The 26298-nt window shown below is 33.3% G+C and overlaps 2 protein-coding genes across 2 annotated transcripts; one reads left to right on the forward strand and one right to left on the reverse strand.

Moving 5' to 3' along the window:
• Nucleotides 1-1643: 1643 nt before the first annotated feature.
• LOC145602867 (putative protein phosphatase 2C 80) lies at nt 1644-6326 on the forward strand. Its single transcript, XM_081659019.1, has 5 exons — nt 1644-1798; nt 2146-2794; nt 3405-3729; nt 5177-5329; nt 5755-6326. Exons 2-5 carry the CDS (start codon nt 2199-2201, stop codon nt 6049-6051), a joined length of 1371 nt encoding a protein of 456 aa, XP_081515145.1. The 5' UTR covers nt 1644-1798; nt 2146-2198; the 3' UTR covers nt 6052-6326.
• A 363-nt stretch (nt 6327-6689) lies between these two features.
• On the reverse strand, nt 6690-11594 carry LOC145602864 (uncharacterized). The gene is made up of 5 exons (XM_081659016.1): nt 11131-11594; nt 9802-9980; nt 9637-9717; nt 9211-9513; nt 6690-8661 (listed from the first exon to the last, which is right to left on the reverse strand). The coding sequence occupies exons 1-5, from the start codon at nt 11477-11479 to the stop codon at nt 7150-7152; spliced, it is 2424 nt and encodes an 807-aa protein (XP_081515142.1). The 5' UTR covers nt 11480-11594; the 3' UTR covers nt 6690-7149.
• Nucleotides 11595-26298: the final 14704 nt, after the last annotated feature.

A 26298-nucleotide genomic window follows, 5' to 3' on the forward strand; every position in this document is an offset into this window, starting at 1 on the left:
CTATTCAAACATAACGGTATATTACTGATGGATTACCCGTTTGACACATATTTATATTTTTGTTATTAAAAACTCTAAATAAATCTTATACATCGTCGCTTCCAAATAAGCTGTCGCTAGAAATTTGTAATATTCTTTTAAATTGTCGGTTTTTTGTCAAAATTACCAATGAAATAAAGTAAATCATTGATTTTCTTGGTAGTGTGAATATGAATATAATACTCGTAGCATAAGTAAATGCATCAATCATATAATCATCAAGAAATATATTTCGCTTGGGTTGATAGCTAATTGAGTTATTATTATATAACCAATTACTAACCAAAATGAATATTTCACTTTAAAAAAAAAAAAAAAAAAAAAAAACTAAAAACTAAATTTTAGGTAAACAATAGTTATAACTTACAAAAAAGGCAAAGTAAGAGTACAAGAACTAAAACTTTATAATAGCTAAATCAAATGCATACAATTTACTTTGAGTGCAACATATACAATTACACAAACAAACACTATATTAATAATAACATTTCTTCATTTAATCGTTAGTAGCTCAAATACTTTACTTGACAAGTTGATAATCGATCCATAAGCTAGTTATATTATGAAACTAGACATTATGACAAATCTAATGATATATAATATAATAACATTTATTTATTTTTTAGAGGTGAAAAAATTAAGTCAACCATGGTATGTGAATATTGCAATTGTCAAAGTGATGCATATAAAAAAAACGGAGGGAGTATCATTTAGTTATTGTGTTTTGGGGTGAGAGATTCTCGTATCTTTTTTCATTACTCTTAAGTGTTGACTTATTTAGCTAGATTGATTGACTTGTGAGATGTGTCAACACCAACTAGTCAAACCAATTAATACAATCCACTATATCAACCAGCTGATAGGTAATCCGATCCGAATCCGTTTAAAAATAGTTCGAATTTGAATACGAGGTGGACCAGACTTGGACACTGTGCAAAGTCCGACCCTAGACAATATTATATAAGAAATCAGGTTTATTAAACAATTATAGGTATATCACATATTACAAAAAAAAAAGGTATTCAAATCATTCGGAGGTCCGAATAAATGGATCGGATTCAGATCCTAAAATTGCGAGTCGGATCGAACTCAGACTCGAACTCGGACTCTTTGAATTCAGATTCAGATTCAAGTCCAGAGCCCATTTAGTAAACAGATTGGATTTGAATTTAGCCGCATTCGACTCGAATCTGATCCGTTGCCATTCTTACTCAAACCACTAAATGAACCAAATATCCTTAAAATTTAATTCCAAGTCTTAAAGCAAACCTTTACCGCCAATGCTATGTAGTATCAAGTATCAACGAGTGTTTTTTTATTTTTATTTGGGTGTTTTCATCTGCTTCACCTTTTGGATTAATTTGGATTCAAGCTCAATTCTAAGTGGTTAGGGTTCAATCCCCTTCCAATCGTTATTGTAGAGATCGAACAAGATTAGTTGGATCAACGAGATTAATTGGATGAAGCTCGAATGAACGACATTAAAACGAATCTAGTCCATTATACGTATAAGGCCCATAGATCCATTTAGACCATTTCAGGCTAGCAAGTTGCAAATCACGTGATTTGTGTTTCTCGTTCTGCCATATAATATAAAATAATTATATCCATTTCTCTCCTCTTTTTTCGGCCAAAGAGAGAGAAAATTCCACCTTTTTCCCCACCGCCGGTACTCTTCTACTCTATTCGCCGGATTTTATTAGGGTTTTATCCAACTTTCATCAATTATCCTATTTCTTTCCAATTAATTCCTAATTAGGTAAGCTTTAAGCTTGATTTATTAGTTATTTATTAATTATTGTTGCTTTTTTACTGAATTTTATTGGTGTATATTCTTTGATTAATTTTCTATTTCAAGCTTATTTAATGATCATTGCAAATTATTTTTCAATTTTATAAGTAAAAATAAGCTTGCTACCTTGCTAAATTTTGTGTAATTTTAGTTTTTTTTTCCTTTTTTTTGGAATTAATGTTGATAATATGGTATTGTGCTTGAACTATCCTAGGAGAAATTTGTTAATTTACATCTGTATTGATATGTGCTGATTAATTAATTAGTAGCTGTGATAGTTGTGACTTATTGTGGAGATTTGGTTAAATTTTTAGGTTTTATTGGGCATTGTATTGGCAAGGGATGATTTGGCCTTTAAGGGTTTAAGATGCAATTGATATCTTTGTCAAAGCTGAATACTGCTTGTAGTTCGTCTCTCGGAAGATTGTTGTCCGGTCGGGTTAAATCGTGGGAGCAGGGGAATTTGGTTGCAAGTTTATGCATTGAGAGTCAAACACTGAATCAGAGTTGTAATTCTGTGAGGTCTTATAGTAGTAATCGGATAAATAAGTTTTTGGTAAACACAACTATTGTGTCTTTGTGCTGCCGTGTTATAAGGAATCCGATGGCTGCTTCGGGGTCCCACGCTGTTTCTGGGGATGTATGTGTTGATACATTGTTTAAGGGGTATGGTAGTGTTGTGGACTTTGCGAAGCCAGGTGGTGTTTTCTTTGGTGATAGAAGTGTTTATAGTTGTCGAAAGGCTAGTGTTGGTTTAAGAAATCGAGATGTTCATTTTGTTAGTCTGGCTATCCCTGGTTTATCTTACAAGAGTTGGGACTCTAGGCAGTTTCTTGGACAATGCTTGAGGAGTTACCGTGCATCACCTTCTGCGAATTATTCTGATGGAGCTGCTGCTGATGTCCCATTTGACATTTCTGCTAGGGATGTGCCGCTTGATAATCCTACAGATACCTCTTCCTGGTATGCCCTCTTTCCCGTCATATAAAGGACCTTTTGTTTGACACAGTTTTATGTATTATTGCTTAGGTATTTCGAATTCTGCTGTTAATTGTTACATGCTAGATCATTTGAGATGATAGGAATCTAGTGTATAGCAGCTCTTCACTATACATGTCTTCAGTTTGAAACATCGAACAGTGTTTCAATTATTTAGTTTAGTGAAATAGCTAAATAGTTTGGATACAAAGTACAATGGTATTGTTTTGGATTTTTTTTCCATACATAGAGTGTACTGATAATTACTTTTGTGAAACAGCCATTGTAACAATGGTACCTTCCCTATCCATATTCTTTCAAAGATAACAAATTTATAAAATTCATTATAAATGTTATAGGCCTTATAGGTTATTTGAATACATAGGAGAGAAATTAAGACTTGAGAGATGCTTGATTCTTGGATTAATTGATGTTCATATATAGTGAAAATCAGTTAACTCAACTTTGAAAAAGAAGAGCTGTATGGGTGTATAGGAGGAGGCAATTGAAACTTTGCATATTAAATACTTCGTATATTAATATAAAGGAAAATAATGATAGTGATTAACTTTGTTGTTGTTGTTGTTGACTGTAGTAAAAACGTAAGTCATAGATCCCTGAAGCTTCGTTCAGGATCATGTTACCTGCCACACCCTGACAAGGTTAAAACTGGAGGAGAAGATGCTCACTTCATTTGTGAAGAAAAACGAGTGATTGGAGTTGCAGATGGTGTTGGTGGATGGGCAGATGTTGGTGTTGATGCTGGAATTTATGCTCGACTACTTATGTCTAATTCTATGACAGCGATAAAAGAAATTTCCAAGGATGGGGTAGACCCGGCTAAAATATTGGAGAAAGCTCATGCTGACACTAACGTCATAGGCTCCTCAACAGCTTGTATAATTGCTCTCACTGACCAGGTTGGTGCTTTTGCTGCTCTTACCTGATGAAAGTGAGACAACACTGTTAATTATCATGGTTAAAGTTCTTTGGTGGGGTCTGTTTCTTTTTATATTAGATGGAGCAGTTTCCTGTCTGAATGCCTTATTTTTTTCACTTATGTTTAAGAGGCCATATTTCTCTTGCTCACCTTGTGTTTTTGCTGCCAGGAGCGCTTTTGCTTCCCCCCTTCTCCTTTTTAATTTATTCTATATACTTCTATTATAGTTCTCTTCTCTTAGTTATGCTTTCTCTTCAATTTTTTAAAATTGTTGATTCACGTTAGAAAAACATATACACTAACTCTGTTTCACAATTACTTCACCATATTGACCTTTAGAACGTTTACAAGCTAACGCGCTCTCTTTGACCACCTTACGTAAAGAATAATATAGTCATGTGGGGTCCTATTATACTCGTCTCGATTTATACTTTCTAGACTTCAACTTATTATAGTTTTTACATATTGAGAGTTATACATATTAATGGTCAAGGTTATAAGTTAGGAAGGATAAAGTTCTCCATGGTGCAAAATTTGTGGAATAGAGGAAATTGAACCTTACCCTACGTTTGGATGGAGGGAAAGGAAGAGAAGAGAAAAGGAGGGATGCATTATCCTTTGTTTGGATATCTAATGCAAGGAGGGAAGTGGGGGGGGGGGGGGAATTGGAAGGATCCATTTTCCTTCCCCTTTTAATAAACCAAATCCCTTCATTGTTGGAGAGATTTGAGAGGAAAATGGAAGGTCACCTTCTCCCTTTCCTTTCCCTCTTTTTCCTTCCCTTTACTTTCCCTTCACTTTTGTTATCTAAACATAGTGTTAGTTTTCTGCAACTGCTGGGGTGGTCTCTCTTTTACTTAATTACAGGATTGTCATGTATTGCCCTCATCATTTTATGATTTATCTGAAACATAGAACCATTTATGCTTTCTGTGGCTCTGTGCTATGCGTAGATGGTAACAGATAATACCAAGAGGTTTCATAGTTACATGTGTTTGCTGATTTATGTTCTTTTCATGCCTAATTGGTTAAAATAATTCAAGACTTTTACACTTTGTTTGGATAGAAAGAAATGGAAGGAAAAAAAGAGAAGAGAAAGGCAGGGAGACAAATTCTCTTGTTTGGGTAAAGGATTGGGGGAAGGAAGGGGAAGGAGAGGGAGGGATCCATTTCCCTCTCTCTTTAATAAGCATAATCCCTCCAAAATTGGAGAGATTAGGAGGGAAAATGGAGCTCACCTCCCCCTCCCTTTCTTTTCCCTTCCCTTCCTCCTTTTTCCCTCCCCTTTCCTTCCTTCTTTGTTATCGAAGCACAGCGTTAGCTTGGTCACATGACTTTTGCCTGACGCTTTTTATGCCTTTTGGATTTCTTGATATCATGTCTTCTATTGTTGTAAAATGTCCACTGAGTGACCTATTATTTGGCAGGGGATCCATGCCATAAATCTCGGAGACAGTGGATTCATAGTAATTAGGGAAGGAAGTACAGTATTTCGGTCCCCTGTGCAGCAGTATGGTTTCAATTTTCCGTATCAGTTGGCAAGTACTTCAGCTGGAGGTGATTTACCCAGTTCTGGCCAGGTACATTTTCAGCTGTTAGCTTTCATGGTTTCCTCTATAGTTGGATCATACCATGACTACTCTAGTGATGGCTATATCCCTTTACCATAAAGCATTTGTTGAATAAGGGCAGTTTTGAAGAGGATTTTGCGTCTCTGCAAATCTGCATTTTTTTTTGCCAGCTTTCCAAGTCTCTTCTTCTCTATCCTTGCTGGGGATTTAAAGAGCTGGAACTATGAATTATATTATTGGATTTTCGGGGCATGGTTGATCTAGTGCGTGTGTTGTATACTTGGTTTTTAATTTTTCCTTAAAATTTGTCATGGAATATCTATGTATGCTAACCATTAGACTCTGAAATAATACTCTTCACCGAACTTGTTTTTTCTAGAGAGTGGTAGCTTCCATGTTTACATTTAAGTGATGTTTTATTCTGTATGTGGCAGGTCTTCACATTTCCTGTTGCTTCAGGAGATGTTATAGTTGCTGGTACAGATGGATTATTTGACAACTTATATGACAACGAGATTACTGCTTTGGTTGTCCAAGCTAAGAGATCAGGTCTCGATCCCCAGGCAACAGCACAAAACATAGCCACTCTAGCGCAACAAAGAGCTATGGATAAACATCGAAAAACACCATTTGCTGCTGCTGCACATGATGCTGGGTTTCGTTATATTGGAGGAAAGCTGGATGACATCACTGTTGTTGTATCTTATATCATTGGCGAGGATAATCAGTGAGTTGTGCCCCTTAGTTTCTTTTTGTGTTCCTTTCAGTTTCCTGGTCACTAGAATTCCGATGAATAGAATGGTGAAACTAAGATCGATTTTGCAGCAAATGTTCAATATTTATTTCTTTCTTTGTATTGGTTCATTCCTTCTCTCCTCTTGTTTTGTCTCACCAAAGTAGAGAATCTAGGGTGTACGCACTATACTTGGATGATAATTGGAGGGCTAGGAAAGGTGAAAGAATTAGAAAATTTCTTCTTTTACTTGAATCTTGTTTTAATTTGAAATTTAACTATGTAAATATATATATTAAAATAAAGTTACTTTGTAAAGTTATTACAACAATAATAAAAATAAATAAATAATAATCTGAATAAAAACCACCAGGGAAGTAACCTTTTGCAGTTTTGCTTACAAGGGTAGTTCTCTTGGATTAATGGTCCTATCCTGGCTTTGCCAACTTCTTGTTCTCATCATATTTGATGTTGTAATACTACTCCCAAAAAATCTTCTAGATAAATGATAAAAGATTATTGAGGTTAAATCTAGAAAAAATTTCAATTAGCTATATAGACAAAAAAAAAGGGTTAAAAATAAAGCGTGTAGTTTTTAGAAAGATTCAATCTAAGATTTTTTGAGCTTGAAGGCTGGTTTTTTTTTATGTATTTATTTATTTAAATTTTTGGTGGTGTGGCATTGGCATGAACAAATTTAGTAGTGCAGCAAGCGAACAACTAGAACTGCTTAGAATTTTAAAGAACGTCACAAGATATGGTAGATGCAAGTGGCTTAATTTTGCAAGCATATAATAAGATAAAATATTAGGGTGCCATTGCTGATATTATCAAAATACAAACGGAAAGAAAGAAAAGTGTTGTTGCCACTGCTTAGAGTGAATTATCTACCAGGTTTCTACCTTAAATCACATTACTTAACTATTGCAAACATTTTTATTGCCCTGGTGACGAACTATATGTGGCATTATGATATTTAGGCAGAATTTCGAACGATGATGCCAAGCTTATCTGGGCATTGAATCTACCAGCGACCATCTGAAACCTTTGTTGTACGCCTCAGAATTCTTCTTCCTCCTCTGCTTCCATCACTTTCTTATGTCTCTCTCCTTTTCCTTGCTTCTTTCTCTGCTTGCCTTTCCCGTTCCCTTCTTTCTTCCTCCTCTCTTTTTGCTATTTCTTCCTCAGTCTCTTGTTCTTCCTCTCCTCCTTCCTCCTCTCTTCTCCTCCGTTCTTCTTCCTGTTGTTTTCTTTCCTTCTCTTCTATCTTCCTTTCTTCTTCCTCTTGCTTTCTCTGTTTTTCCTCCTCTCTTTGCCTCTCCTTTTCTTCTTTCTTTCTCTGTTTTTCCTCTTCTCGCTGCCTCTCTTTTTCCTCTTGCCTTCTCTGTTCTTCCTCTTCTCTTTGCCTTCTTTTCTCTTCCTCATGTTCTCTTTCCTTCTCCTTTTCTTGTTGCCTTTGTTCTTCCTCTTCTTCATGCCTTCTCTGTTCTTCTTCTTCTTCACGCTTTCTCTGCTCTTCCTCTTTTTCATGCCTTTTTTGTTCTTCCTCTTCTCTTCGCTGCTCTTCTTCCTCCTCTTGTTCACGTTTCTTTTCATCTTCTTCTTTTTCACGCTTTCGTTGTTCTTCCTCTTCTTCTTGCCTTCTCTGCTCTTCCTCCTCCTGCCTTTCCCGTTCCTCTTCCTCCCTTCTTCTTTCTTCTTCCTCCTTTCTCTTCCTTTTTTCTTCCTCTTCTTCTTGCCTTCTCTGCTCTTCCTCCTCCTGCCTCTTTTGTTCCTCTTCCTCTCTTTTCCTTTTTTCTTCCTCTTCTTCATGCCTTCTTTGCTCCTCCTCCTCCTGTCTCTTTTGTTCCTCTTCCTCCTTTTTTCTTTTTTCCTCCTCCTGTTTCTTTCTTTTTTCTTCCTCTTCTTCTTTCCTTCTCTGCTCTTCCTCCTCCTGCCTCTTTTGTTTCTCTTCCTCCCTTTCCCTTTTTTCTTCCTCTTCTTCTCGCCTTCTCTGCTCTTCCTCTTCCTGCCTCTTCCTTCTTTCTTCCTCTTCCTGCCTCTTCCGTTCCTGTTCCTCTTCCTCTCTCTTCCTTCTTTTCTCCTCTTTTTCTCGCCTTTTCCGCTCTTTCTCTTCTTCCTTTTTCCTTTCTTTCTCCTCCTCTCTTCTCCTCCTTTCTTCCTCTTCTTGTCTTTCCTTTTCAATCTCATCTTCCATCTTCATCTCCTGTTCTTCAGCACAAGAAGTGCAGTCCATTATGATTGCTTCCTCTTGAGCTGCTAGCAGCTGGTCAATTGTTGTGTTTGACACATTAAAGGATGCACCTATTATGGTTTTGCTTAGTGTCTGCAGTACTGAAGCCTTTCCTGCTAGGAACTGAGGATGGTTCTTCTTTGTTGTGCTGCTGAACCCCATGAAAACAAGTGAGCCATTGTTGAACGATGTTTGTGCCATTGGATGAAACCTTGGGACGGTGAATATATCACCTTCCTCAATTCTAAACCTTGAGTTTTTGCATTCTTTATTTGTCAGTGCACTTGGACAAACCACTCGAACCATTCCCTCTCCTTCCAACACTACTGATATCTCTGTTGCCATCGGGTTCCAGTGAGGCCCCATCGTTGAACCCTGGATTTTGCAACAAGCAATGCTGTTAGATACAGAACACTAAAATTTATATGTGGTCTAGCATAAGTGATTTTTAATATTTAACTCTGAACCAACTATATGAACCCTACATAATTTTTTTTTTTGAAAACTTAACAAAATGAAGCACCCTGTTTTGTAATCAAGACCATCCTATCATTACAATTCTGCTTATTCAACCTTTACCAACTACTAGATATCATTTGAGGGGTGATTATCAATATTAGACCATTTTCAAAGAAGATATCCAGTAAACTGATATCGGTGTGGGTGTTTTGTTTGACTATTAGTCAAATGTTGGGGCCTTCTTTGGTTGGTAGTTTTAAGAATAACACCTTTGCTTGAAGGGTGGTTTTTGGTTTATTTCCCTAAGTTTTTGGCTTAGATACTACAAGTAGAAAAATACTCAGAATATGTGGGTAATGCAATATGTGGAATGACATATCTATCCTGCTGAGTTTGTTCTTACTCCTAGATTGAAAATGTTGAGACAATGCTTCTGTAAATAGAATGAGTATGTTTGTGGCTCACCTTGGTAAGGTTCACCATGTAGACACCGATATGGGAACCTTGTAATGCATGCAAATTGTGATCGGTGACTGCTGTACTCCACCCGCTGCAGCTTTTAAAATCCGGGTCTTCCTTGAAGAAATTGAATGTCTTAGTGTGCTTCTTCTTGTTTTCACTGATTTTATTGCTGTAACTCTGGATTCCCAAGAAAACATTGATAAACAGAAGCTCCTGCTGCCAGAAGTTCTTCTTTTTGGTCTCTGCGTGTACTATTGCTGGTGTATCTGTTGCACTTGTTAATTCTTCTATTACTTCTTCAGGTACCTGCGGTATGATAATTTGTTAAATACTCCGTAGTAAGATTATGATGATGATGGAAAAGAACACAGAACCTGTTAAAGTTTTACAAATATTACTGTTCTTGTAAGATGAGAAAGATTTGGGTACCTGGAAAGCCGCCTGAAGGATGCTCTTATCAAAGCCTCGAACCAGGTCGTTGATGCTTGAGTACGGCCCAATTAATGGCCCCTAAAAGAGGAAATTTGATCACAACATTTTAGTTCTATTGGGAGAAAAATGAGGTCAATTGAGTAAGCTTAAAAATTCTTGTACCTGTAGTTTCTCTTCCTCCGGATTGGCAAAAACAGCAACGATTCTGAGCCTCGTCTCTTCAGCCTCTAAATTGCTATGAAGGTAGAAGAGATTGCCAGACTTGAGTCTATAAACGTCTCCTCGCTGCAAGCTAACTTTATTTAGTTCATCACTATCAGTCCAGCTTATCTTCCCACTTCCTGCCAATAATGCAATAATGAAAGAGATTTGCTTTATTGAGGGAGCTTTCAAGGTAGTTATAAGCTTGACCAACAATGGTAAGCGTGCTCCAGATTAGTATATGGAGCTACCGAGCCTAGTTTGTTGCGTTTGATTTACATAAAACAGCCTTCCCTACCTATACAAAGTGCTTAAATTTATGTATTAGTTTCACTCCACCTGGTTTAAGTTCGAAAGCATTAATCCCTAGTCCTTATATTCCATATCACCCTGTCTATTTATCTAGATTAGAATGGGAGCTTTTTGTGATCTGCTTGTTAGTTGTTACTACAAAATTCTCATTCAGTGTTTGAGCATTTTTGGAGCTTTTTATAGTTTGCTCGAGGAGTTAGAACTAACTTGTATACGAACACAGGTCAAAGCTCAAACTAGATGTGGCTCGATTGTGCATCTATCTTCGACCGAATCATTAGTCTATAATTGTCTAGTTAAGCTGTTAAGTTAGTCCTACTAGTTAGGGATTTAGCTCCTAAATGACTATGTCTAGTAATTGCCCCTAGCTAGATTTGGAATTGGAAAGCTTTTATGGGTAATCATTGAGGTCTAATCCTAGTGCTTAAGAAGGATGTTTTTAAAATTCGTCTTGAATTACTCATTGCTAAATTAACTTGCTCTTGGTCATGTTATACATTCACACCATTACTCATGTGTGGTCTTCCTAGAGCAATGTATCACTACAACTATGTTGGACCTAAAAAGACAAAGATTTAACACGCGTTTCATCTATTTTACTCATAAGCACATCAAAATTGCATTCTTGAACAACACATGGGAGCTAAATGAACTAAAACTAAACACACTAAAATATACAATTAGACGAATCTAACAAGATCACACATGACTATACTATATTATCTTTTATAGATTAAGAGTATATTATGATTAAAGATTATAAAGGTTGACCCATAATTTTGCAATGGGGTAAAAAATTAGGAACAGAGGGAGTATATTATAGTCTTCTTCCCATCTAAGAGCAGTAATAAGGGAAACTTTAATGTTACAACAACATGTTTAAACATCCAAAAATAAATAAATAGTATATGTGACTATTAATTCCGAGCAGGTATAGAGTTCCATACAAGCACTAGTACTACAAGAGTTTGTGAGTACCTGTTTTGACATAGAAGACCATGTCAGCATGTAGAAGCACAGGAAGAAAAAGCGCATTAGGCTCCAAAGTAATGAACTGAATATGGTAGCTATGCCTCCCTGTGCCCAAACCGTCATCGACATCGACCGCCGATATCTCACCGAACTCCGTCGCAACAACCGGTATCCTGTCTTCCTTCTTCACTAGCCTCCCAATTGTACCACTACTCCCACTACTTACAACACTATCCTCATGAAAATTCAATCCTCCATTAACAACACTACAATTACTTAATTGTAGCACTATACTACTAGTAAATATGAGAATAACACACCAAATTTGGTTCATATTTCCTGATTTATTCATCATTCAAACACTACTAAAAGTGTTACATAAAAAAAGTGGTGGATATATTTTGTGAATTTAAAGAATGAAGAGAGAGAAAGAGAAGTGCATGCAGATAACACACGTAGGAGGTGGTGTGGCAAGTGGCAAAGAAAGACTCCAATGAGGTGAGAGCTTTTTTGGTCGTATATTACTACTCTGCCTAATAATGTATTTTAAGGGTGAAATTTCGAAGAAATTACGTACACATTCATTTGTATTTATCTAAATTTAAATTTTGGAATTTAAATTTTGGGAATCTTATATTGAGAGTGTCTTGGTATATACAAAGTAATTGGAATGGACAAGCTAGAATGTATCATGTAGGGTTGTTGGACCGGATTGAAGATCGGAAATTTAAAATTTAAGATCCGGAAATTGGATCAATCTTACTTGGATCGAATTTGGACCAAATTGATAAAACCGGTCCAAAGTATGGACCGAATCGTAAGAAAAAATATTGTTTGATGTTTATTTGAACGTCTTATGTAAAATAGCTTATAGAGGTTTGTGTTCATAATTTTAAACAAAAGAAAATGGTATGTTCAAAGATTGGTTTTATGGGGTATTGGACCGCACCGAAGATTAGAAATTTTAAATTTCTCACGCAGTATAAGATATACTCCGTTTTTGCTTAATATTCAAAGGTATTTTTGGTAAAGTTGCATATAATGTTTTCGAGGACAACAAATGTTGATTCGCAAATCTTATACTCCATATGTTAGTTGTTCTAAACAAAATGTTGTATTGAAGCATATAAATTGTATACAAAATCACAAATGTGTTATAAATTGTATACAAAATCACAAATGTGTACATCAGAAATAGAAATAGAGTTAAAAGACAAGTTTGGCTTTGATCAATTATGTTATAGGAATTTTCCTCTTTCTTTTTCATTTTAATGGAATTTTCCTCTTTGATTTGATGGGTTAATGTATGTGGTACTTGTATTTTTTTTTTTTAGCCTGAATGAATTGGGCTGAGTTTGATTGATTAAATGTTGGGCTTTTGATGATCCAAACATCGCAGAGGATAATAAGAACAGCCCATACAATCTTGTACCCCATTAGGTGTTAGTGTGTTACTCTATCAGAATATTCGGAGAACACTAAAAATAATTCACCAAGTTTCAACCACATGTCACAATGACTTCTGTTTTTCATATTTGATTTGCTTAGGCCGAAAATGGTCTAATTTATTTTAGGAAATTAAGCTTCCTTTCTCTTTGGATAGTTCAGGTTATTTTAGTTACAATAGTTCCATTTTTATTTGATTGTTTATTTGTCTCTTTATGCTTGGAGCAGCTTAGGGCTAGTTCTAGCGATGGGTATCCCCAGCCCCGTTATTTGTATTGCCAAGCAGCCAATCCCCTTTTTAGCTTTTGTATTAGTTTGATTAAGAGGTTTAAATTTTCCCGTTGTTGTCTTGAGTTAGTTAGGAGCTATCTTCCTTTTTGGACCGTTATAAAAAAAAAAAAAAAAAAAAAGGTCTTTGTTTGAGTAGTTTAAGTATAGTCTAGCATAGATTTGTTACTGAAGATTTATGCAACATTGAAGCACATGTAATTATATATTTTTTAAATTTTTTTTTTTAAAAACTACATTAGATGAGATGAATCACATAGCATTCATCGTCATGACAACAACAGTTCAATAGAATCTCCATCCTCATGGCAAGTTGTATGAAATATCAATAAGAAAGAGGACTAAAAATGTTTATATTACAACGATCGTAGTTTTGTTGAAGAGATTTTATTAAATACGATTAATGTGATATGTATATATATACTTCGTATGTTAGATGCAAGTTTCTTTTGTTAATGTATTGAATTCCGGTCAATGCATTAATTTTATGAAATAATCTAATGTACTTGTAAAGTAAACTGTTGTACACGGAGTTATCATCACTAGTTACGCCTAAGGCCCATAAAATATTAGAAACGGCCTTGATCATATCTTAATCAAGTACACACATATCAATATAACTAATTATCCATTTTGTTTTGAATTCTCTAGATCAATAATTAAGTTGAAGAACATCTCCTTCCATATTGATTTATTTATTTATTTTATTTTTTTTTCAATTTTCTTACTACCACTAAAGTATGCATGCAGCTGATCATTGGCGAGTGGCCACTTCTATTGGTAGAGTCACTTGGTTTGGCTTTACACTTTTACTTGTAGCGCATTCACAAAGATTGGACCATAAAATTGCTAATGGTTGGGACCATAAATCGGGAAACTTTTGGTCCTGGCCAACGAATTTTCTAGTCAACTTATGTGATGCATATATGGAATGACATTGACTTCTCTAAGGAATTTTTGATCCATCATTTCTTATGGTGCACATATTTTTATTCCTTATCGTTGTGAGTTTTTAGTTTTATCGAAAACTTTAAAATACGGTTTTGAATCTGAAAAAAGTTATTTCCTTTATTTTTAAAATTATTTCAATAGTATATTTACGATAAATCTCTGAACTTCTAACCCGAGGTCAAATTACCCTTATATCAAATGAGAGTTTGACTATATATAAAAGTAGATTTCAACCTAAACCAATGAATAATATAGGTGAAGTAATCCACTAAATTTATATGTTAGTCGCTCATCCTCTATTTCTTCATTGTGGTACAAATAACCCCTAACTCAAACGTGATCTATTTCCTAACAATATTGCATTGATAAACAGATAAGATCAAGAAATCGAGATTCGAAAGTTTATAAAGAGGTATAAAACTTGGTGATTTTATCATCTAACTCAAGGCACTATCAATATCAATCAAGGAAAGATTTCTAGTCAAATAAGGTTTTACGTCTCACTATTACGGTTACGTATATGTTCCACATTTGTGGCAATCCTTTTATTGATTCATATCTACTATTACTCAAGGTCTCATCATCCAATTATTTAAATAAAAATTAAAAAATTTCAAATAAATAAATGTAAATTTAGTGACATATAAAATCTTACATTAAAAAATTGGGACAGATAATTTTATTCCATTTTCAATCATATAGAAGTGATGAGACAAAAGCCACGTGTGAATATAAAGGAATCATCATCATCACCATAAAGATTAGGGAAAAATAAACTTTGTCCATCAAAAATTACAAGGAGTAGATCTTACATGAATCAACAAGTTGGAGGGTTCTTGTTAAAGGGAAAGAAAAAAAGAAAAGTTGGAATTAAATGGTATTTTTTTCAAAGCATACCAAAAAAAATTATACACTATATGAATGGATCCCCACATTGGAAAAGGACAATACATAAACATGATAACTAGTAAAACATTTTATAATATGAAATCTTTGTATAATGAAACTTCTTTAAAATGGTATCAAAATAATACATCAATTTACTATAATATTATAAATTATTAATATTATTATATAGTTTATTATTTAATCATATGGCAATAAAAATGATTTCCAACCATTAAATCCTTACCCACCTTTTCTTTTCTTTTCTTTTTTCCTTCGAAAGTGGAGAGTGAAAGGGAGACCCATCATACCATGGCTTTTTATATGAATGATTAAAATCAGAATCTTAAACATGTACATTATAATGGTTTATTTTTTAACTTTTGGTGTTCTTCAACTTTTGTATTCTACAAGACTCATCGTTTCTCCCGTGTTGTTCTTTGCTAGCTACCTTAACTTCTAAGTATTTGACGTAAGCTTGTTATTCTCTTCCAATTATTCTTTCTACCTCTAATCCATTTTTTTTTTGGTGTAATATTATGTTCGTTAATAATCTAGACTTTTCTAGTGACATTTGACGATCAATGGTTTTTTAACAACGCGTTTGAACTAACCACTTAGGTTAGCTGGTAAAAATCTAGCTTAGCTTGAGGGTTATATGATATCTAAGACTTGAAATTGAATTTCTTTTACATCTTGTCTTTTTGACATGCATCTAAAAGAAAAAAATGGAGTATAGAGATGAGAGAGAGCAAGATGCTATATTAATATAATTTCAATATAAATAAAAAGCATTCTATTATACTATTATACCACCGTATCAAATGAAATAAAGGAAATGGATTGTTTTCATAAACTATACTGTAATTAGTTAGTATCTTCTAGCATGATCAAAGTATAGAAAAGGAAACTCCATTTACTTGTATTAGGTAACAATTCACTTTATACTACATATATAAATTAACCTAGGATCCTCTATGGTGTATCTAGAGCTAGAACCCTTCATGAAAGAGCTGAGGTATAAAATACTAACATGTGTATATGTGAATTATCCTTACATCCATACCTCTTTTTTATGTAAGTTAAATTTTTTCTGTTTTTTTTTTAATTGCAACACTTCTCATTTCACGCTTGATAATATATAATTTCAATAACAAATATATTTAATCATCAATAATTAAATATTACGGAGTATAAAATTTGTTTATTAAAAGCTTTAATCGGAAAAGTTTAACAAGATTCCACATAAATAAGTTTTTCCTTAACTATAAATCTTTAAAGCTGGTCAAAATAGAGTACATAAATAGTGTAAAAGTCAAAGTATTATAAGTAAAAAGAACGAACAAAGGAAAGACAAAATACTATGTGTCTAAGAATGTATATAGCAGTTGTATCATACATACTCTATACACCCTCCGTCCCCTTATTAGATGTCTATTTCTCTTTATTAGATGCCTATTTCTAGCATTTATTACTCACATAACAAAGAGAAGTAGACATCTACTTAAGAGACAGAGGGAGTATAGGAATTTTTCGGAAAACCCATTTTAAAGAAAAATTTTAATAACTAGATGTCATAAATTATATGCTCCATTCTTTATAAAATAATTTTTCTTTCATTTTTTATTTTAAAAATTAAGTCCAATACTTATCCATAAAAGTAAATAAATAAATAAATAAAAACCTCATTTTTTAAACTTGTGAATGATGAAATTAACTTGTAAGTTGTAACTCCATCTTTAGCACACACCAAATTTGCAAATATCCTAATCGTCCGATCTCAGGCCCTACCTCAGGCCCCTTTAAAAAGTGATATGGTAAGTTTGGTAAGAGACACCAATATTCATCTTCTCTAAGCTTGCATGCGATACAGTACAAATTATCCATTATTATCTTTCATATTAATTCAATTATTTCCATCAAATCATTCTCTGTTTTCAAAGGAACGTAGAGGTATTTATCTAAATTTGGTTTCATAAAGCCAGTATGCCTTCAAACGATTCCACCTCCAATCTTGCTCTAAGATGTCGAAATAAACAACGATACCTATTATCTATTCCTTTGACTAAGCGATTGATATTGAAATTAAATGTGTCAACCACTTGATTCGACATATTACGACAACCATGGCATACTAATTGCCTTAATAGAACTATGTTCCTGCAAAACACTTAAATTATATGAGTAATAAGAAGTACAATAAAATTTGTTTTCTTAACTGATTAATGTTTCATAACCCACGAAATTAAACACTTACCTCGTCAACTAATCATGAATTAATTCTAAATAGGGTTTATGCTTAACATCATGTAATTACACTCAGAGACAATAAAAGAATAAATTGTATTATAATTAATTATAAATTAACAAATTACATAAAACTACGTATATATTATTGACACATGTATTTATGAGTATTAATAGATTAATCATAATTTTATATCATTTTTCTCATATTATATAATTCTATATTTTTCAAATATTTGTAATAATAATTTTTTTTTACAAAATAAGCAGGATCAATTGTTACCATTACATTGAAAATAGATCATCCCTAATTGTATATAAGTTTATCTTTATATTACATACATATAATAAATATATGTATGAGTATCATGGAATGTTGGATATTTGAATGAGACACCCTCTTAGAAAGGCTTAGGAAGGCGTAAAACTCTATTTAAAATATTCACAACATATAGACTCATCTACTCATCAAGCTTTATTTTATTTTTCTCTACAATAATACAAAGTACTATTTAGCATTCTCTTGGATTTTCATATGTAACATTTGCAATAGATTAGATAGAATTGGACGTATAATAATACTCCATTAACTCATTAACACACATCTACATAGTAAGATAATTAATAATGTAATTAACACATTAATAAAAAGAAAATATAATTACAGATAAAATTTAAAAATTGTTTGTTGATTGCAAATGCACTTTTTCAATTGCAAATTAAATGCACTTTTTTTTAAAAAAAATAAAAGTAAAAAAAATAAAATAAAATTGTTTGCTAATTACAAATGCACTTTTTCCCACTTAAAAGTTTTTGTTTCTTCCTTTGTCTCTTTTACCTGCATGGGGAAAAAGGGTTAGAAAAGAGCACTTGATTAAGGGAACAAATTCAAAGAATCTAAAAAATGAACTTTCATTTATATTTATGGCTCTTTGTTGTTTCTAGGACTTTCTATATTTTTACTTTGGAGGGCCGCTCATATATACAAAATAATTTTTAGGGCCTGTTCCGATTTACTGAAAACAACTGAACTAAACAGAACTAAACTAAACTGAACGGATTGAGACTGAACTGAATTGAAATGAGCTGAAATTAATTGTTTATGAGAGAAGGAAATTAAGAACTGAACTTAAATTAAGCTGAACTGAACAGGCTACAAGGAACCACAAAAGACAATAATATTTTTTGGTTCATGAAGTGTCGTGTACAACAATGATAACATAAAGGTTCATGTTGTTTTATATTTAAACAAGTAAATAAAGTAATTTCTTTGTACTTTGTAATGCTTATATTGGGAATATATAATTTCTAGCTCTATATATGTATACAAATTCTTAAATGGACCTGGTTCACACTAATTTATTGTGGACCGCTAACATTAGAGAAACTATGGTTGTTTTATTAATAAAAAATAAAGTCACTATAATAAAATGAAGGTCACTATGTTGAAAAAAAAAGTCATTTTGGTAATATAAGGCTATAGGAAGTTAATTTTTTTAATGAAATATTTTAAAAGGTCAATATAAATAATAAAAGTCACTATGTTAAAATTAGGGTCATAACGCCGTACTTCAAGTTTACAATAGTATTAAACGTTATACAACTTTTAATAAAGGTCACTATGTTAAAAATAAGGGTCACTATGTTAAAAATAAGGGTCATTATGTTCAATATAATGCCAGTTGCGTGTGTATAAACCTCGGGTCCACAATAATATTATTGTGGACCAGGTCCACGCAAGTATTTCTGATATATGTATACGGAGTACATGTTAATACACTATGTATACTACGGATCGGAGTACCTATTGTTTGGTACGGAGTAATATTTTCTAGAATATACTTACCATGCTAATCAAGATTAATAATGGGTTAATTGGAAAGAAAAATCTAAATTCATTTTGGATGAGGATCAAATCTCCTTTTGTTTCTCTCAATAATTTTAGTTACAATAAGCCACATGAGAGAAGATTATATGGTTTTCATTTTTAATTATAATTAAAAAAATGCACCTAAAAATCTAACCTAACCATTTAATAGCACATTTGATTCTTCTTGTTTTTCTACTTAGTCGTCTGGACCAAAACAAAAAAAGGCTAATTTTACACTTTCCTTGAAGATGGAACGTTATTAGCCGCATCTTCCATCCTCCTCGACAAAAAGATGAGTATTTAAAAGTTGATTACACAACTCATGCATGCGCTTTACTAAAATGGAGTATTAACAAGTTAAATATACTAAAAGAAGTTTGGGTCCCATCTAATTTTATAAGAAGCGTTCACACAATCTATATCCTTTTTCAAATTCGATTTTCAATGATATAAGTGTCCACTCTACACCTGATTGTACCATACATACATAATTTATTCACAATTGTTTTCTACCTGTTATTTCAATTATTGGAGCAATGAGCAATTAAATAGCCTTGACGTTCATTAGATGTACACAATTCACGAATGATGAAAAGGACACTCCACGATTCAAACCAACATAATTAAGATTTTTGCTTTTTCATATGAAGGGTATTATGCAACATAACATAACATTGATTCTAGAAAACATGAGTTTCCAATTTTCCATCATATAGAGGTCAAAATATTTAGCTTAGCATGACAATCAGTAGTGCAAGGTGAGTGGTGACTAGCTAGCTAGATAGTCTCACAGATCCATTGTAATATGAGCATTTAATCTTAAACAAGCAATTAGGAATAAGTATACATATTCTTTCAAAAGAAAGAAAATATACGAAGTATATATTAGTGAATTAAAAGGATGTTTTGCTACATACAAGTATTAGTTATCTCCATTTCAGCCCACAAATAAAAGAATGTTTTGAGTTTAAATTAGGAATATTATATTATGGAGTACTAATTTTTTGTTCAGCTGAATCTTATACGTAGCATTATTCTCATTATCATAACTAATTACCTATTCCAATCCATCTATAGTTTTGTCTTATCGGCTAATCTGACTAAGCTACTGTCCTCAAATCAATCTTTGGTCAATGGTCATTGGTCCTTATTGAGAAGCAAAGTCAAAATTATAGATGAACCTGCAGGCCTCTTTCCATTAGTAAAGTTGATTAAATTTTGAATAATAAAATTTTTCAACATATATTGTGGAGCAAGTAAAAGTTTACAAAATACGACAACACAACATAAACCAAAGTCAAGTACAGTAACAACTAATTAATAATCGTAGTCAATACCTTATCATAATGGTTGTCGTAACTTTTAATATTTTCTTTTTCTTCTCTTTTAAATAAAAGAAGCTACTCGTCAAAAAAAAAAAAAAAAAAAAAAAAAAAAGAAGCAAGTAGAGTACTCCGTTTTTATCATTCTGCGTTATAAATGAAGATCTATCTAGATTCATCATTTTCATAAAAAAAAAATCTAAAAAAGTAAAAAAAAAAAAGTTTCATCAATGTCCTCTTAGGGCCTATTCTGATTGATTGAATTGAGCTAAATTCATTTGGACGGAATATGTTATAAGAAAAGGAAATTAAGATAAGAACTGAACTGAACTGAACTAAACTTATTGAATCTGAAATGAACTGAAAATAAGCTGAAGAGAACAGGCCCTTAATTAATCTACACAATTATTTAATTTTCTCCTATTCCTAATTCTTGTGCAAGATTAGATCAATGTCAATAAAACAAATGTCTCAACATAAAGAGTAAACGAGTAAATAGGATACTAGTGCGGTTAAAAAATTGGAAAGAAATGATCAAGTTCGTTAAAATTGGAATACAAAGTGTAAGCTTTATTTGGTTAAAGGGTTACAAATCAAGAAAGGAGAAACACAGAGATATTGGATGGATGCATGATGAATTGATGATACGTAAATATAAAACAGAGATTAAAAAAGGCATGCTATGATTGGTTAATGGATGATACACGATCTTTCTGTTAGGCTTGTCGAACATATTCTCTTCTCACTTTCTTTGCCGCCTATTGCTCTACTAACCATGCATGTAGTTTTTTTTTTATTTTTTTTTATTTTGAAGAGATATTATTATTATTATTATTATTATTTTTTATTTTTTTATTTATAGGAGAAAGACTTTTGATTAGACCGTAACCTTCACGGTTTTATTAGTCTACTATTTACAGGCCACACTTTAAAAATGAACGAGGAAAAAGGGTAAGAGATTTCACCCTCAAAATGTGTCTGTAATGGAGATCGATCTATGCATGTAGGTTAAAATGTGCAATTTTTTCTTCTCGATCAAGCTTAACTTGTAACCATGCATGTAATTACATGACATACATTGATCCATGCATACATGATGTATGTGCATGCATGTTACACATAAAGCTTCCAAGTGGGTCCCTAGGACTATGAATAGCCAATCACAATATTTTTCCATGTCAAGGAGTGGGGCCCCCCAACATCTTTGTGTTTTACTCTGTCTTTTACTAATAGGGCAATAGTACGTACCACTACTACCACATGTATGTATACGTACCTTTATTTAAAAAATCCACTTGTACCTCTTGCTTATAGAAAATATTAATAAAAAAAAAAGGTGGACATAATATTGATTACACAAACTTTAAATAAAACGGATGTTCAGTAATTTACTGAACATCAGTTATAAGTGACAATAAAATGTGCAAAAGTTACACTAAAACGCACAAAATTTATCCTGACATATATAAGAGTTATGTATGCTTCATTGATAAATTTGACAAAAGTGACACTAAATTTGACAAAAGTGACACTAAATCTGACAAAAGTGTACCCGATATACAGTAAATTACTGAAAACCAGATGTATACAAAAGTTTTCCTATTGATTATCAAGTAGATGAATTGGATGTTTTTCAAAAACTAGTTGGTAAAATTCGGGCTTAATGAGGGTAAAACATGTCAAAAACTTAGATACGAGTAGCATTGTATTTTTTTTTTTTTTTAATTATAGTACTAAGATATCAAGTCACATTGTAATTTAAAAGATATAAAGAAAACAATTATTGTGTCATACATGCATGACGATATATATGAACCTAAAAATAATGAAATTGATATTAACGATAGTATTATAAAAATAATTAAAATCAAGTTGAATACTGATTAATGTAATTTGCTTATTTAACATGGCATACTGAAATATTTGTTATACTTTAATCAAATCCCTTAGTGTTAATTGGGTGTATTTTTATTTAATACCTAAAAAGATGAGTTAGATTGAATAACCCTTTTCCTTTTACTTTATTTCATCAATCATCTATTAATTTATCTAAGAATTGAATAAGGATTCCCTGATTTAGGATTAGTAAATACCGTACCATAACATGGGGATCCTCTAAAGAATATTACTACCGATGATGAGAAAGAATGTTCTCATTTTCAAAGGTGGAACATTGCAAATCTTGCACAGATATTCGACTTACTGGTCAGGTTAAGATGTATTAAGTTGATAGTGAGAGTTCAAGTCTAGAAATTGATGGAATATAAATGAAGAATTGAAAGACATGGTTGAATATTAGCTATTCGTTAATTAAGGACAGTTTATTAATGTCAACGTATTCAATTATACCATATACATGAAACACGATATATGTAATAATCAAGGCTATTTTTAAACACGTTAGAACTTACAACTATACTCTGTAGCTTAATTATTTGAACTTATATGGAATAGTAACAGTAATTAGTTAAATAGAATTGATTGAGCTTAAGCTGAATCTTATAAGATCTCATCTAATAATATATTTCTTACATACATATTTCGTATTATATTACTATTATCTTACAATACAATAGAAGTCCAATTTAAATACCGTATTTAATTTATTTTTATTTTTTTGAGGAAAAACCATGTTGTATTTATACATTCAAAGCAAAATTCCTTATTCCAAATAAAAAAGGGGGAAATCAGAAATTATGTGATCCAAATTTAATATTTTAATGGAAAATTATTTCAACTTTAAAATGATGTAATAATATTCTAGTAGAAAGGGTTTTCAATCGATTATCTATGTTCTGTTAGTACTGATGTCACAAAAATGTTGTGATATGATGCTATCAAGATAATGTTTATTATTTTGGTGCTACTCTGATCCGTCTCTATTTTTTTGCCTTATATTTTTAGACGGTTTTCTGAATTGTTTATTTTCTCATACATTATCATGTTCTCATCATTTATCCCACACTTAATTTATTTACACTCGATCATAAAAGTTTAAAAAAAAAAAAAGCACAACTTTTTAAATAACTCGAGTGTACAACAGATATTTATACTTGGAAAGTTAGTGTAGGCTTTATTCTTTTCACCTTAAAATAATAATAATAATAATAATAGACGATGAACGCCAAGACTTATCGCTGTGTGTTGTTGTTGGAACCCAATGTGTATCACTTGTGAGTGTCCCACATTGGAGAAAGAGGAGAGGTGGTTCCACTTTATAAGGTAGAGGAGTAACTCCTACTATTGCCAATTGATTTTAGTATGGAAGCTTCAAAGCCTTGTTTGTGGGCCTAACTCTCCTCCTCCTTGTTCGGGTTGCCCAGGCCCATTTCACATTGTTTCGAAATTTAACATGGTATCAGAGCCCAGGTTTGTTGGGCCGTTTATAACTGGGTATTTGTCAAACCACTGGTTAAGGGGCCTCTATTGGATGTTCATTCCCAAAGAGGATTTATATTGTACCTTCTGGTGTGCTCTAATTCTAAGGACACTCACAAGTGAGGGGGAGTGTTGGAACCCAATGTGTATCACTTGTGAGTGTCCCACATTGGAGAAAGAGGAGAGGTGGTTCCACTTTATAAGGTAGAGGAGTAACTCCTACTATTGCCAATTGGTTTTAGTATGGAAGCTCCAAGGCCTTGTTTGTGGGCCTAACTCTCCTCCTCCTTGTTCGGGTTGCCTAGGCCCATTTCACATTGTTTCGAAATTTAACAGTTGTCCTATCGGTTGGGTGTTCCATTGTTCTCTATCTCGACGTTGTGCTCTGCTTGTTCGAGGGTTTTTGCTGGAGATATTTTCGGTGATCACGCGGTGTCTTGTGCTGGTATTGTGGGTATTAAACATCGGCATAATGTTGTTCGGGATACTCTTGTTGATGTGTTGCTATCGTTCCGGGATTTCAGCGAGAAAAGAGGTTGATATTGGGTTGGCTGGAGGGAACGACGAGGCCCTCAGACCTGCGGATGTGTTACTTTATTCATGGGATCGTGGTCACGATGTCTGTGTTGATTTGACAGGGTCTTCTCCTTTGACACAGTCAGGGCTATCTGACTTCATTCCTGGGCGGGTTGTGGCTGATGCAGCTCATCGGAAGCGGGTTAAGTATGAAGCTCGATGTCAGACGATTGGATATGGTTTCATTCCCTTCTCCTTTTCTTCGCTTGGGGAATTAGAGAAAGAGGTTGTTGCGTTACTGAAGCGGATTCAGAGGTTCTCGACGACGCAAGACATTGGGGCTCGTGCTGCAACTCATATCTTCACTAGGGTAGGATTTGCAATAGCTAGAGGAGTGGGGGCCCAGATTGTATCTCGGCTTCCCACTAATTTATTGTAGGTTGTATGACTTTTGTTTTTGAGATATAATAATAATAATAATAATAATAATAATAATAATAATAATAATAATAACCCTAGTGAGATCGCTGCCCCCGGACTCATGAAAAAATTGGCAGATATATATTTCACGAAGGTCACTACATCAGCGAATTCCACTTTCTCTTTATCTGCACGTCAGGTTGCGTTATGGAAGTCCCAACAAGGGGATCACTCTTCGGCCTGGTTACGGGCGGTTTCGATATCGGGTTGGGTCAAACAATGAATGGTAAGACTTACCGTAGTGTTCTTTGCTGCAGGTTTGGTGTTCCTTTGTTCTCCATTTCAACACCGTGTTTTGCTTGCTCAAGGGTTTTTGATGGGGATATTTATGGGGATCATGCAGTGTCTTGTGCTGGGATGGTGGGTATTAAGCATCGGCACAACGTTGTTCGTGACACTCTTGTTGATATTTGTTTTCAGTCTGGGATTTCTGCTCGAAAGGAGGTTAACGTTGGGTTAACTGGAGTGAATGACGGGGCTCTACGACCAGCAGATGTGTTGCTTTATTCTTGGGATAGAGGCCTTGATGTATGTGTTGACTTGACGGGATCTTCACCTTTGACATTATCGAGGTTGTCTGACTTTGTTCCTGGTCGTGTTGTGTCTACGGCGGCTCAGCGGAAGCGGGACAAGTATGGTGCGCGTTGCAGGGCTATTGGCTACGGTTTTCTTCCTTTCTCCTTTTCTTCGTTGGGGGAATTAGAGAAGAATGCTATTGCGTTGCTGAAGCGGGTTCAAGCGTTCGCTAAGACTCAGGATATTGGTGCTCGTGCAGCTGCTCACATCTTCAGCAGGATCGGGTTCGCTATAGCTAGAGGGGTGGGGGCCCAGATTGTATCTTGGCTCCCCACTAATTTCTTGTAAATTAATTGACTTTGTAGGTTTTTTGATAATAATAATAATAATAATAATAATAATAATAATGTTTAGTAAAAATAATTTCAGTTTAATAAAAATCGATCACTAACTTTAAAGTACATATATAATAGAGAAGCGGTAAAAATTAATTTTAAATTAATAAAAATAATCATTTATTCTCTAAAATAACTTAAGCTCGATAAAGATAATTTCATTTTAGTGATAATTATATGGCGAAGATAATAGGGCCTTACCCTAAAATAATAAAAAGCTACCCTATTTTTCAGAGATAAATTTATGTACTCTCTTTACTAGAACAAATCTTGTATAAATCAATCATAAATTCGTAATGCATAAGTGTAATCATGTAATCATACCACTCTTTGTAAATTTATATCTTATTAACTACTTGGTTATTTATTATAAAAGAGTGTTATTGATTTTATTCCAACATTAGTTAAAAGTTATTCAAAGTTGATTTAAAGTTACCTAACAATTGATCAATATATACCTCAAAAGGTTTTAAAAAGATAAATATGTCTTCATCCGCTTGTTAAAATTTAGACCAATTCTTAATAAAAAAAAACAAATTTTACATATAGGCAACCAAACAGAGACGAAGGGAGTAATTATGATGAAAAATATATAGTATTAAAGAAAAAAAAATTATAAATGTTTGCCAACCAAGTTATTTGACTTATTTTGTCGTTGCACGATTGAAAAGACCTAGATTTTGCGTGTGATGTGAAATGACCTATGTCTGCCAAAGCCACAAATATTCCTCATCTTTAAATCCACTAGTGTCTATGAACTCGTAAGAGACTAGGAGAATTAATTTGTTTAACATTTTTTTAGTTTGGTATACATTAATACATGGTCTTAATCTTACAGATGTAAAATTACACTCTATTTCATTTTTAAATACTCTCTTCA

This window comes from Chenopodium album, chromosome 21 (genome assembly GCF_948465745.1).
Source record: "Chenopodium album chromosome 21, dcCheAlbu1.1, whole genome shotgun sequence".
Lineage (NCBI taxonomy): Eukaryota > Viridiplantae > Streptophyta > Magnoliopsida > Caryophyllales > Amaranthaceae > Chenopodium > Chenopodium album.